This window comes from Malaclemys terrapin, chromosome 2 (genome assembly GCF_027887155.1).
Source record: "Malaclemys terrapin pileata isolate rMalTer1 chromosome 2, rMalTer1.hap1, whole genome shotgun sequence".
Taxonomy (NCBI): domain Eukaryota; kingdom Metazoa; phylum Chordata; order Testudines; family Emydidae; genus Malaclemys; species Malaclemys terrapin.
This window is the reverse complement of record NC_071506.1, coordinates 201816798-201831887: the sequence shown is the minus strand read 5'-3', so window position 1 is coordinate 201831887 and position 15090 is coordinate 201816798. Positions and strand designations below refer to the sequence as shown.

The window sequence follows — 15090 nt, the reverse complement described above, 5'->3', positions numbered from 1 at the left end:
TTGGTCCTACATATTATCCAAAGTAGTGTTATCCTATCATTGTAACAGAATAGGATTTTTCCTTTTAATTTCCAAGTTATCGCCTCTTCCTCCCTGTAACAAGGGCAATAGCATGTCTTATCTCCAGGAGGATGGCTGTGTACATAAACCAGAGTTACACTCTAATAAGCAACTTTGTATTTATCTAGCATTTCCTGTCTCCATTAGGGAAATACTACAAATTGTTAACTCTGGTTTACAACCATGAAGGGGGAGGAAGGGGGACAGCAACTTTGAGAATCCTAGTGTAGAACAGCCACCAGTTCCCATCACACTTTAAAGCACCACAAGATGTGATCCAGCGAAGAAAAGATCAACAGGGTACTTGAAACGCAGGTAGCTGTTTATACAAGGTTTCCCAGTCCTGCTGGCGGAGCTGAACTAGTATAAGCGATAGTGAGAAATCTCTGCAAGATTTCCCTGGTGTAGACAAGACCAGTGAGTCAATATCAGAGCTGGGAATACAACTCTACAAATCCTGGCTCCCTCGCCTATGCTTAGACTATATTCAGCTCTGAAGAGTCCAATGTATCTGTTTTCACAGACCCATGGGAAAACCATTGGACTCCTACTAACATAGTTTCCAGGAGATTTGGAAACCTTTTACCACTTGCAATAAACCTCAATTATCTATTTTTGCAATATTGCAAAACTGCTAGTTTGTTTTGGAACAAACAGCCAAGAAAAGGATTAAAAGAAAAACAAACATTACCAGGATAAGCTATTACCAAAGTGCAGAGACCATTCACTCTACTTTTTAAACAAAAAACTTCTCAGTTTATAGAGAGATCAAAAAGCAGCTTTCTGGTGCAACAGTAAAAGACTTAATCCCAGTGTGGAAAGGGGTCCAACTCCATTAGAAAATGTGCTCATTTCCAGACTGCACTAAACGAGTCCCCCCACTTTTAAACACAGATCCATACAATCAGTCCCTCTTTTTAAGTACTCTTTACATGAGGGCACCACAAAGCACACACAGTCCAGCCCCCAGGTGAAAGAGCAAAGATGGCCTCATAATTCACCCCACATGCAGGCAAGCCTCTAAAATACTTATAACTGCACCCGTTATTTTGCAAATATTGAATATAACAGCTCTTCCCTTAAAAGCAACATGGACCCTCCCCTGCATTCCTTGAGCACCCCCACTAGCTTCATGGAAGTTTTGGGTGTCCAACGAAGGTGGAATTGGGGCCCCTAAAGAAACACATCCTTCAATGCAACGCAGCCCTGCCGAATGCGGGAGTTGCAGTAGGGGTGGCTCTGGGAAGGTGGTCTCTGGGCTCTCTCTCTACCTTTCATTCTGCGGGAATAAGGGGGGGGGGGAAAGGCGATGGGTTCGTGCATTAGCCCCGAGTGCACCCTGACTAAAGAGAGCTGCAGGCTGCTTTCTTCTGTAAGAAGTTCCCTGGCTTGCTGCACCGCCTATGGATGCAATGGCGACATGCACCCACCTACCTGAATCCTGAAGGGGCGGCAGCACGCCAGCACACAGAGGCATTTTCCGCTGCAGCTGCTCTTTGCTCCTCCATAGCGCGCAGCGCTACACAGCGGCCTGGCACTGCTCAGCTGCTGGCCGTAAACAAAACCCATCCTTGCGGGCGCACTACGCTCGCTGCACACCCAGGCCCGGGCGGGCCACGTTCTAACCACGCCCTCCCATCGACGTCATTTCGGGGAAACGGGCGGCTCGCGCTGGGGATAGAACCCTGAGCAGCTGAAACTTAGAAAATCGAAACCAGCCACTGGGCTGGCTTGAATCGGGACTGGGAGTGTCTGGCTGTCGGCTGAAGGCTACCGGGTTCGGGCAGCCCCCATGCCTCCGGACCCTGCGCCGCTGGAGCAGAGCAGCTGGAGCCCCGGGGTGGGGGGGAGTGTCCGGCCGGCAGCTGAGGCCCGGAGGCAAGGGGCCGAAGAGTCAGGGGAGGAGCAGAGCAGCCGCGGGAGGGGAAGTGCCCGGCCTGTATTTTCCCGGACATGTTCGGCATTTTGGCAGTTCCCCCCGGATGGGGGTTTGAGTACCAAAAAGCCGGACATGTCTGGGAAAAACCGGACATATGGTATCCCTACTATAGCACCTCATGTGGGGAATTAGCAACTTTGCTATCACTGGAGATTTTTACCACCACATCATTTAACTCTGATCAGAGAAAGTCTAGACAACACATTGGCAAAAACACCTTGTGCATGGTCTACACTAGTGCTCCTGCAATTGCTAGGATCAGTGGAGCTGTATCAGTGCTAGAACAACAGAGGAGAACTTTAGAAACTATTCGATGTAATTTTATTTATATATATTAAGTGAGCTGAAGAAGGCGAAGTCCCTGGTTGAGATGCAGCAGTTCTTACTCTGGTAAAACTCGCACTAACTGGACAAAATGTATATAAGCCTGTTGCCGGGGGCTGAGTAATGGAAGGCTGGCTCATAGAGGTGAAGGCCAGTTCACTTGGAGTTTGGTGCAAACTGGAAACTAGACATCCATTCTGGGTCATCACACTTAAATGCAGGCACACAGTTTCACTTTACCCATCCCACATTAATTCTGATAAAACTTCTTGCAAAATTCTGCTACAGAATTCAGCAGGAACTATGACCTGAAACACCCTCACAACACACATGCATTACGGTATCTCCAAGAGAATAGTCAGACATTTGAAATGAGTCACGATAGCAAATGAAACTTAGTTTGTTTCTTTTTCTTCCACACCCAGCTTTACAAATGAAACTTGGCAGGATGCAGAATGATAGCCTATGTGAAGTCTTCCCCTCCCACTGAAAGTGAAAGGAACAATTCCAAATGCTGCAGCCCTACTCCACACAAGTATGCGAGGCTTCTGTGAACTGCTGAGTTTCGCCTTTAAAGTTGAGTGTGGAAGAAATAGAAATTGAATGGAAATGGACCCTTTTATGGAGGCAGTACTGAGTGTCCAGAGGCACAGGCATGCTTGCTAGCAAGAATGGTGGTAGTGGCAACATTTTGCCAGTATAGCTTATTCCAGCTTCCCTGAGCAAAATGAACTATACCAGCAAAAGCATAATTTTGCCAACATACCTGTCTGCACTAGGGGGTTTTGCCAGTACAGCTATATCAGTCACAGATTATCCCTCATCCACCCCTAACCAACATAGTTACGTCAGCAAAAAATTGTCATGTAAATCTGGCCTATGAGGCACCTAAATACCCATATAAGTGCATCCACAATAGAGGTTATACCAGCATAACTATTTCAATAAAAAAAAATCATAACCCTAACTGAAATAGTTCAAAAACTATGTATAAACCAGACCTAAGTGACTTTATAATTAGCACCCTTTGCTGGGGAGGGGGCTTTCACTCCCCTTCGGTCGGCCTGCACCATGATTCACAGCCATCTTTCAATGTTATTATTCATATTTGTATTGTGGCAGCACGCACAGGCCCCGGTGAGGACAGCCCCTACCCCAAAGTGCTTGCTATTTAAAAAGACAAACCAAACCAAAAGTGACAGAATGGATATGGGAAAAGCAGTACAAGTTACTGAATGATCGTGGTAGTTTTCTCTCTTGTGTGTTAACATATTTGTTTCTATTTGTTTTGGAGAAGAGATTGTTGGAGTAAGAACAAAGGGCGAGGGAGACAAGTGAAGAGGTGGAAGAGACTTTGCAAAAAGGGAGAGAAGCATGGTGGTGGGGTCTGGGAGGATGAAGCAGGGTAGTTGAGGGGCAGGAGAGAGGGCAACCAACAATCCATGACTACAGAAAATGAGAAACAAAAATCCAGAGTCCACAGCAAATTAAGAAAATTAACAGCAGGTATAACTATATTGATGCCATTACAACAATGTAAATGTCATTCATGTAGACAGGGCCCTAATTTCAACTTTGAATGGATGATGATAGTGGTACGTCTTGTGAAAACTCCTTGGCTACTGCTGTTGCTCTTCCCATAGAAGACTGCTGAGCCCAGTGCCCATCCAGTTCCTCTGACTCCAGTTACTCCTGGGGGAATTTTGTGTCACTGCACGTGCGCAGAATTCATGGCCCCCACAGATTTCTTTGCTTCCTCACAGAAAAATTACTTCTGATGGAGAAGCAAAGGGAAGCCACAAGACCAGTCACATGCCCCTCCCCAGCAGTGCAGGCAGGTCAGTGTGGGCGCCCGGAGCAGCCGGTAGAGACATAAATCACCACTAGGACGGGAGGGCTGGCAGTCATGCGTGTGAGAGAAAGAGACACTCTGTCCCTCGCGCTCGCTATTACGGCACGCTTGGCGTGGAGGGGCAAGGCTTTGGGGTGTGTCTGGGGAGGTAGGCATGGGGCAGAACAGAATGTAGCAGCCTGCCTACTTAGTGAATTGTTCCCATTGTTCATAGTGAATTTCCCCAGGAGTATAAAACAGGTGTAAAAATTCTAAGGCTCCTTTGCATTGCCAGAGTGGTGTAAAAGAGTCTTATTGTAAAGGACAGTGTGGACTTATAAATGCTTATGGTGCTTTAGTGATTAGAATTGGTCTAAATTTTTAGACTGAAAAAATTTCCTATCAAAATGTGCTCCATGAACTGTTTGCTACCGACCTGTCTGGAGATGGTCAGTAGCTAATATACATTGTGAGTTTGAGTCCCCAGCCCTCACTTGCTCTTCAGTTGCCTATGCTGTAACACTGAGCATATGGCTGCATACATTTGTTGACTAATAACTAGAAGTAAAGGGTCAACATTAGGTACATTACTATTAGACAATCCCCGCGCCCCCCCCCCCCCCCCCCCGCTCCTCTGCCTACCCGGGCGATTGTCCCCTGTGACGTTGCAAGTCCCGCGCCGCTCTCTGAAGCAGCTGGCAGCACGGCCCTTCGGGCCAGAGGGGAGGCGAAGGAGGCAGAGGGCACCTGCATTGCCTCCTTTCAGGCACCGCCCACCACAGCCCCCATTGGCTGGGAACAGGGAACTGCGGCCAATGGGAGCTTTGTGGGAGGTATCTAGAGGCGCGGCAAGAGCGGCGCACACACAGAACCCTGAGGGCCCCCCCTCCCCCAGGGACTGCAGGGACACGGTTCCAGCTGCTTCCTGGAACAGAGTGGCATGGGGCCGGGGGCCAGGCCAGGGAGGCAGGGAGCCTGCCCTGGCCCCAGTGCGTGCCGCTGCCACCCCGGAGCTGCTCTAGGTAAGCGGCGCCGGGCTGGAGCTCGCACCCTGCACCCCTGCTTCACCCCAACTCTCTGCCCTGAGCGCCCCCCTGCCACATCCCACACCCCTCCTGCACCCCAACCCCCTGCCCTGAGCCCCCTGCCACATCCCACACCCCTCCTGCACCCTAACTCCCTGCCCTGAGCCCCCTGCCACATCCCACACCTCAATTCCCTGCCTTGAGCCCCCTGCCACATCCCACACCCCTCCTGCACTCCCTGCCCTGAGCCACCTGCCACACCCCTCACCCTCTTGCACCCCACCCACCAATGCCCTGCCCTGAGCCCCCTGCCATACCCTGCACACCACCTGCACCTCAACTCCCTGCCCTGAGCCCCTGGCGCACCCTGCACCCTTTTTGCACCCCCGGGGGCAAAGTTGGCGTGGGGACTTCGGGGAAGGGGTTGGAATGGGGCAGGGAAGGGGTGGGAAGAGGTGGGACAGGGGCGGGGCCTAATGGAAGGGGTGGAGTGGGGATGGGGCCAGAGGCAGCGAGGGGGGGTGTCAGTGATGCGTCCCTCGGTTCAATGCACTAGTCCTCATGTGGCCCTTGTGATCATTTGAATTTGAGACCCCTGGTCTAAACAAATTACTAAAATAATTGAAAACAGCATGATTATACTGCGTTATTTTAACAAATAAAATATGCAGAATTTTAAAATATTGTGCGCAGAATTTTTAATTTTGTTGGTGCTGAATTTTTAATTTTGGGGAGCAGAATTCCCCCAAGAGTAGTCCACTGTAGATGGGCATGGATATAAGACACAAAGGATTTTTTTTTAATTCCTTGCCAGCCACAACACATAGCCTACAGTGAAGTTTTTTTAATAAACTACCACACAATTTGTTAGTTTATTATTACTAGTTAAACAAGACTAAATAGGTGGCCATTGCTGTCCTTACCATCACAGGTGGGATAGAACTAACTCGTCAAAATGAATGTCTTAGCACTGTTCCTGGTTCTATTCTAGTACTTACTCTGATACTTCCACCAAACCTTGACCTGTCAAACATTTATGTTTCCACATTTGTTAGGGAAGCGAAAAGGGGAGCATCAGGTATAAACCACTATGAAATGGAATAAGCTGCAGTTGGCAACAGGGACTGTCCCTCCTAATTTCACCAAGTCTTATAAAGCAGCCCCCCAAATATCCCTCCCCTACAACATAATATGGATGTGTATGGGAAAGGCAGTCTTCTCAGTCCTTGCAAAGTAAAGGTATGGGTAACAAAACTGTAAGGACTTGACTTCATGAGAAACTTGCACCGTTTAATTAAAGGCAGGATTTTAAACTAGTTTACTTAAGCCAGTGCAAAAGCCTGTGTGGATGTGCTTATTTCAGTTTAAACCAACCTTATTTCAGTTTAGCATAAATCAACTGGGAACAGGTTTAACCTAAACCAAAATAAGGCTAAGTCTACACTACCCGCCTGAATCGGCGGGTAGAAATCGATCTCTCGGGGATCGAATTATCGCGTCTCGTCGGGACGCGACAATCAATCCCCGAATCGATGCTCTTACTCCACCAGCAGAGGTGGGAGTAAGCGCCGTCGATGGGGAGCCGCGGAGGTCGATTTTGCCGCCATCCTCACAGCGGGGTAAGTCGGCTCCGATACGTCGAATTCAGCTACGCGAATAGCGTAGCTGAATTTGCGTATCTTAAATCGACCCCCCCCTGTAGTGAAGACCTGCCCTAAGCCACTTTTAAACAGAACTAAGGCTATGTCTGCACTAGAAACACCACAGCTGTGCCGCTGTAGCATAGACACTTACTACACAACAGAAAGAGTTCTTCCGTTGCTGTAGTAAATCCACCTCTTCAAGGGCAGGTAATTAGGTCCATGGAAGAATTCTTCCATAAACCTAGGGGTGTCTACCCCAGGCCTTAGGTCAGCTTAACTACATCACATGGCATGAAATTTTTCACAGCCCGAGCAATGTAATTAAGTCAGTCTAACTTTATAGCATAGAGCAACCTTAAGTGTCCACACAGGGCTTTGCACTCGGTTAACTAAATAGATTTAAAAAACAATTTAAGTTAAACTAGCAATTTCATAGGCAGACAAGGCCTAATTGTCTAGAAATAAGGATTTACCTACATAGGGAATTTTTGCACTGGGGTAGCCACACTGGAGGAAACCTCTAGTGCAGCCACACCGCACTTACATAAAAAGTGATACCAGCGCATCCTACCAAGTGTCAAACTGAAGTAAGTTGTATGGGTGTAAGTCACATTTTACACTGATGCAACATGTTTACAGTAGGGGTTGCACCAGTTCAGCTCACCTCAATGTGGCTACATCAAGGCAAAAAAATAAATAAAAAATCAACCCACTGTAGATAAGCCCATAGGGATACTATACTGCACTTTGGGCATATACACCTATGTAAAGTGCTACCAGATCAGAATGGTAGCTTTTCACACCCACTTTACAGAAGTATAACTGACTGCACAAGATACAAAGTAGTGGAGAATTGGGCCCATAGTTATATATTTTTAATAGTATTCTCGTCTCCCTGTCTTATCTGAATACCAACTTTCACATTCCTGACTTGGAACCTGATCCAAAGCCCTGTGAAGTCCATAGAAAGACTCCTACTGATTGCAGTGGGCCTTTGTCCCAGGAACCACATATAGATGGGAACAAAGTAAGAACACCCACCTAATGTAGACCAACACTTTCAGAACCCAAAGTTAAAGTCATTCACAAACTCAACAGTATTATGCCCCCAAATAGAGTTTTACAAATAATGTCCAGATGGGGCAATCTGTTTTTTTGGGCTGCCATGTCCTGAAATTCTTAGTCAGTTTTTACCATCCCTTGCTCAAGGTGATCTGAGGTAGGGTGACCATATTTCCTTATTCTGAATATGGGACACCTGATAAAATTACTCGTATTCAAGCAAGTTCAATGGCAATCAATCAGAACTATGCAGTACAAACGTTCAAATTAACATCAAGTTGACTGAGCCCCTGTTAAAAAGAAATACTGCATAGTTGGATTCTTTTTATTTAACTTCTTATCTTTAAGGCTTTAGGGTTCACACAGGGAGGAGTGACACACACACACCTACCCCCCCATCACACACATGGGGAGAGGTCACACACACACACACATTCCCGTACACATCTCTTAGATGGGGGGGAAGAGACTGACCAACCCAACCCTCCCTGCCTGGCGCTCTCTGCCCTCCATGCCTGGCTGGGCACCCGGGATGGCCACCTCTCCTGGTACCTGGCGCCACGTTTTCCTGAGGCAACCCGGTGGGGAGGGGGGGCACACAAGGTCACATGCCCCCCCCCCCCCAGATTTCTGCCAGAGTTCACACCAGAATGTGGCCAGCTGCAGCCTTTTGGCATTTGTGCAGGAGGGAAGGGAGGGAGCTGCTTCCAGCTGCAGGGGAGGAGGGGGGGGGGGACCTGGCCCGTGTCTTTACAGAGCTCATCTCTTCCTCTCCTCTCCCCCTCCCCACCAAAAAAGCTGGAAGCAGCTTGTCCCTTCCTGTCTGCACAGTGTCGAAAGGCAGCTAACACCTCCAGGCTGCTTCTGGCCACCAATATAACCCAGATGCCTCCTGTCCCCCCAGCTACAGCGCAGGCAGGAAGGGGTTAAGCCCTAAGGATGCATTGTGCACCAGGGCCCAGTGAACCTGACTGTAGGGGGTTCAGCCAACCCGCCCAGAGAGGTGGCTCAGCAGGGAAGAGTAACTAGCCCCATGCTCCCTGGTGTGTGTGAAGAGGGTGCTAAGCCCTAGCCCCAGGGGTTGCTGTGGAGCCTGCAGGTTCGGGGCATGAACAGGCTGGAAATCACTCCACTCTGTCCCCACTCCAGAGCTTAGCTGAGGGGCAGAGAGGCTTCCCCGTGGCAGCACTGTGTGGGGCTTTGGCACATGTAAGGCTCAGCTCCTCCTTGCCAGCATCTTGGGCAGGAGGGTCCAGGCTGGAAGGGCGTCCAGTCCGTGAGTGGAAATACCTGAAGTTTCAAGCTGCAGACCAGTGCTGTTGTCATTTAAGACTCTCTGTAATCTGCCTGTGACAATATTTAGGGTGAGAAATTACTATTTGTAGCCAATTTCTTTACTGAATCAAGCTTAGTTTGTGTGTTTTGTTTTATTTGCTTAGTAATCTGCTTTGTTCTGTTTGCTATCCCTTTAACCACTTAAAAGCAGCCTTTCATAGTTAATAAAATTTGTATTGTATATTATTAAACCCAGTTTATGCAATTTCTAACGGAGGGGGCAAGGAGCTGTGCATATCTCTCTTCACATTGAGGAACAGGGTGAATTTTTATGAGCTTGCACTGTGCAGATTTTTCTATACAGTGCAAGACAGTATTATTTTGGGTTTATCTCCCAAAAGGGGCATGCACATGAGTGCTGAGTGAGTCATCTCACATCTCATGCCACAGAGCTGACTTCAGTCTGTATCTGCAGCTGGGTGTAGCCCTACCTGTGTGTGTGTGCTTCAAGGGCCGGAGAGCCAAATTCAGCATAATAGGAAGAGGGAATCCAGGCTGGTGGAGTTGGAGAGGCTCAGTGAAACCCAGTACATCAGGTGGCATCCCGGATGGGGGGGGGTTCCAACCCGTCACACTATTGATATGTAATGGGCTCTGAAGATGAACAAAAAGTTAATGATCCTGCATACTAAGTAAAACTGGAAGTGCTAAAAGCAGATATGCCCAAACCCTGTACCAAAGCAACTGACTGGAGATGAGTTATTGACAATCCTCAGCAGGCAATAGAAGTGGGGAGCAATAGTAAATGCCCCAAATGGAATGGAAGAAGAAAAAGTAAAGTGATGTGTAATTCTATAACTTTCAATCCTCTGGAGACTGGCCAGCCTTACTTGAGGGAGAGAACAAAGAAACCTGGTTGCTATAAGAAACACAGGACAAATCTACATAGGGAAATTTACCAGCCTAATTATACAGGTATAATTTTACCACTATAATTATACTGGTATAACTCCTTGTTTGGAAACTCTTATTCCAGAATAAGAATCTTTTTCCACTTTAGTTTATACCATTTTGGTATCTCACTGCGTTTGTACAGTTTTGGACTCACCCACATTTAGTCCTTTAGTGTCTTGAGCTAGTTAAAATTTCCCTGAATGCTTTGTAGTCATGCTAAGCTTTATTGTGGAAATTTACTAGCAGTTAAATTGTTGTAACATTTGTTCTTTTCATTTGCAGAATTTGTCAGATGCAAGATGTATGATCTGTTGAGATTTGTCAAATATGAACTGTGTGCAGGTACAGTTAGTGCATGTGTCTCTACGGTCTAGTGAAATCTGGAATGTTATTAAGGTTTGTGAAATATGAATTGTGTGCTAGGTACAGTTAGCGTAGATGTTTCTATTATCTGCTGCCATCTGGAATGTTATGTACAAAACCTAGATAAGAAAAGATGTGTAAAATTGGTGAATTTTCTACCTGTCATAAACAAGAGGAATATAAATATAAGCATAATTTGGAACAGAGTGAAGATGTAACCACTGAAAGACTGTTCTCCAATTTGGTAACGTGTGGACCTTTCTGTATTAAGCTGACTTTATTTTCACTCAATAAATAGATTGAGGCTGATTATCTGACATCTTGCTCACTTACCATGGAACCCATATAGCCAACAACTCAAATTTTGTATTTATTTTGATTTCTCTCTAAAGTTCATACACAGTCCCAGTATTGTCAAGCCCAGCAGTTCAAAATTCATGAACGAGGCCCCTAGAATTCATGATATTGGCCTAAATATCATATGATTTTTTAAAAATAATAAATGTGGGTATATTTATGTTATTTATTTACCTTCTGGTTTCTGATATTTTAGGTGCATTTGATTCACATTTTCAAGCTTTCTCTGCAATCATAAGGGCTAAAAACTTACATTTAAAAAAAAAATAAACTGAGATTTCTCACGTAACCAACCTTTTCCAGGAGGTGGGGCTTAAAGTAAAACTTCAAATATAATGAAACTCCCAATAAAATTCTGAGAGTTGGCACCACTGCATTCTCAGGAAAAAGGAAAACAAACTTGATCTTTTGTGGGAAGTAGAATCAGGGAACTGGATGTAAAAAGGTATGTAGCCTACGGCATTCTCTCAAATGCGTGGGGCAGAGTGGTACCTTTCCAAAAGGCTGTTGAATGCTGACTGTGGTCATCTGGAATGCTAGAAAAAATTCAGTGACAAACAAGGAGTGGTAGACACATGTGAGAATGTTGAGGACAAACTGAATGAGAGTTTCACCTGATCAAAGTCCTCAGAAATTTGGCCCTATGAGAACAGAATGGACAGTTCTTGACAACCTGTGCCTGAGTTCAAAAACCAAACTAACCAGTTCAAACATGGGCACGATCTATAACTTTTAACTGAATCTGTAACAACTTAGTGGTATGATTGGCTCCAAGTGCAGTTTGTGCCCACTTAGGCCTTGTTTGCATTAGAACGGTCAGCAACAGTGTGGCTGCATTAACGAAAGCAAGAGTGTAAAAGTGCTAGCACAGACAGGGCACAAACATTTTTAGCACCATGATATGAAAACTGGCTCTGAGCAGGTCCAGCTCATCATGTGTCCAGCACCACAAGGAAAAATGCATCCTTCCCCCAGACATGTCAATCTCTGCTCCTATTCATTGCGCCATTCCAAACAGAGCTCTGAGTAGGTTGTCATGACATGGTGGTAAATAAAAAAAACAATAACCCCCCCACACAAAACAAAACAACCCACACAAAACTTCTGAACCCTGTCTATCTTAGCACTGACAATGTGGCTACTCATAAGTGTTGCTGCACCATTCCTGGAATGAGAGTATTACATTTTTTATGTAGGCAATGCCACTGAGGGGAGAAAAAATTGGTTTGGACCCTGTTCGTTGAATCTTTAACCAATATAGCCTCTCTGTCAACTATTTATAAGGCATTTGAGTTAAATCAACAACAAAATCATACATGCTTTTTCTACAAGCTAGTAATTGCAAACAAAATGAGCCCCACATAGCCCCAAACTCTGCTGGAGAGGATGGGGCAACGGGAATACCTTTATGGTATTCTTCCTCCTCAAAGCCCAAGTCACACAACACGGGGGATACTGAGGGATTTATGTTTAATTTTTCTCCTCTAGGGACAATCAATATAGCAAATATGTAGCTGGTCAATAAAACCCAGGATCTGTCAGTAAATAAGTTCAGAGTGGTCAAGGTTTAGCCCAATTGTACATATCCTGTCAATATCCCTCTCCTTGTTACAGCTCCACCAATTACAATACTTGCCAATAATCTGTGGCTCACAAGGCTTTTGCATGTACAGTTTATAGCCCTTTCCATCTCCTAGTTAAACCCTTTGCCAATATGCAATAAGGTCACAGCAGGAAAACTTCTACAGGTCTGTCCCTCTGACAGTGCATCAGGGAACTTAGCTATTTGGATCCAGTATCACCAGTAGGAACAGCCAGATAAAGACACAAAATATAAAAACATTTCTGGAGTGGGTATTTGCAGGTCAAACATATTTGCCAATTCCCAGGCTTCTGTTATCTTTAGATCCTGCCTCTGAAGACTCACAAACCAGAATTCTAGGACTATATGGTATGTCATCTCCAGTCATCAGATGCCCCTGTCTGGGTGAGCAGAGAATAGGACTGATGAAATTATAATTTCTTTAGCTCAGGGATGTGCAACACAGTACTGGTGTACCATGGACATCTGTCTCAGTTCCATGACAAACTTGTCAATGTTAGACAAACATTGGTGTGGTTTGTGCAGTTGTACAAAATATAGATTTCTCCAGCTGCAGTTCAAGCCATTTCCTGCAACAACTGATCTGTCATGAAACTTATAGCACATCTGTCAAGCACCACAAGACTCTGAAACTGAGGTACAGAGAAATGAGTGACTTACCCAAGCTCATTTGACAAATCAGTTGCAAAGATGTGGACAGAACCCAGGATTTCTGTCTCTCACTCCAGTGCCCGGTCCAGTGGACCATGTTGCTTCCAATTAAAGATAGTGATAAATGCTGAAAACATGATGGAGAAAAAGGTATAATTGTTAAAAATGGTTTGGTAATTCTAAACACTTTGGAATGACATAATGGAAGAATGGGGATGCATCAGGAATAAAATTGGTCCGTTAATATTAATTCCTAATGCTAATTCAGTTTGCAATTACTAGCTTGTAGAAAAAGCATGTATGATTTTGTTGTTGATTTAACTCAAACATTGAAATAGCCATCAACATGGAAATAGCCATCTTGGCTCAGACCTGAAGTCTGTCTAGTTCAGTATCCTGCCTGTGAGAGTGGCCAGTGCCAGACGCTTCCAAAGAAGAGGTGAGCAAAACTGTAGTGGGAAATTATGGAATAACCTGCCCAGAAGGAAAAATTCTCCCCAACAATCATCACTTAGTGATTGGCTTATATCCTGATGCAGAGGTTTTTTTATCCTAAGGAATAAAACTATAGATGTTCTCATGCATATAAATAAGTGTCTACATTTTGGGGTGATAAAATGACCTTGTGATTAAGGCACAGTACTGAAACTTAGGAGAACTGGCTTTGATTCCCAGCTTTGTCACATATTGCCTGTGGGACCATGGACAAATCACTCCCTCCATCTGTGTGCTTCAGCGCCCTGTCAGTAAAATGGGCATAATAATACTTCTTTTTGAATAGTTGGTTCTCCACTTTAGGTGTGCACACATCTGTGCGCTTTCAATCAGAGAGTTTGGGGAGTGGTGCAGTTGTGCCCTACTTCCTTGTGCTCTGATCTGAGGGCATGTAGAGGAGGGCGGACCCAATGGAACTCCTGTTCCTTCTCAACCACCTGCAGCTAGAGACAGAGTGCTGTGGTGTCCATTAGCTTCCTAGTTTTGGCTAGCTTATTGTTTTATTCTTACCTTTTTACATTTTTATTTTGTCATTTTATTAATTTCCCCACACACTGTGTGCTTTTCAGGTCCCCCCTGTTTTTCCCCCACGGTTGCCCTACCCTTCCAATCTTGGTCTGTCTTTGTCTACGGCCTTGTCTGGTTTGGGGTGTGCCCAAAACCCCAGACTTCAAAGTCTCCCCAACCTGTAATAGAACTTTTCCCCTCAGCAAGGGACATTCCAGCTTCCTCCGCTGTCTCAGAGAGTCCTACATTCCGTCTAAGTGCAAGATCTGCACTGATGTTAAGAGCAGATCTAGGAAGCTGAGGGAAGACAGATTCAAGCTATTCCTCATGGACAGTTCCCTGAGATCAGCAACCACTTCTGACCCTGATCCCCCCCACCATATATCAGCTCAGACAGCATGAGCGCACTGGTGACTTCTACTGCTCCAATGATTGGAGACCTAAGGACAGCTTCAGAGACCCTGAAGACTTCTAAGAAAAGACCAAGATTCCCCTATAGAGAGACTAAGAAAAGGTAAAAGTCTCCCACAAATCAGGTTGCAAGGAGACCTCATGTCCCACTATGAGTACTGATGAGGATCCTACATCCTCCGGTACCAAGCTCCACATACCATCAAAGAAGACCTCCAGCATGGTGCGCATCGAGAAGTCTCTCACAAACAGCCCCACTTGGCACTGACGTTGGTATGCCCCTTGGAGTCCTCCAGGCACAGGGACTTCTCAAAGACACTATCTTTGGTCCTGACCCCAGCACCCACTTCTGTGGGTCCAGGGCATAAGGACCATACGGATGGTCCAGCTGTACCATCTCTGGTACCGCCAGTTGCATCGTAACCACCACTCAATGTCCTGTTTTGCCAGTACCAATTAGATTTATTTTGCAAGAGAATCTTTGAGTGTTGGAAGAACTTGAATCCCCTCTACTAAGTATCAAGAGGGATCTTCTGCAGATACTGCCATAGCTCCCAGATGCTGCCACACCCTCAGATGAAGGTATCGCA

At 45.8% G+C, this 15090-nt stretch overlaps 1 protein-coding gene across 4 annotated transcripts in view; it reads right to left on the bottom strand.

The window, feature by feature from the left end:
- Positions 1–15090, bottom strand: part of TRANK1 (tetratricopeptide repeat and ankyrin repeat containing 1) — a 120306-nt gene that overhangs the window by 81531 nt on the left and 23685 nt on the right. For 2 of the 4 annotated variants that reach the window (XM_054019389.1, XM_054019392.1), the window contains exon 1: positions 1495–1756. The exons of 1 other annotated variant lie outside the window; for it this stretch is intronic. In XM_054019389.1, coding sequence (XP_053875364.1) covers positions 1495–1568 — 74 coding nt within the window. In that variant the 5' untranslated portion in view covers positions 1569–1756. Of the gene's footprint in view, positions 1–1494; positions 1757–15090 lie in introns of those variants that run through there. One more of the 4 variants, XM_054019390.1, reaches the window with a different exon arrangement.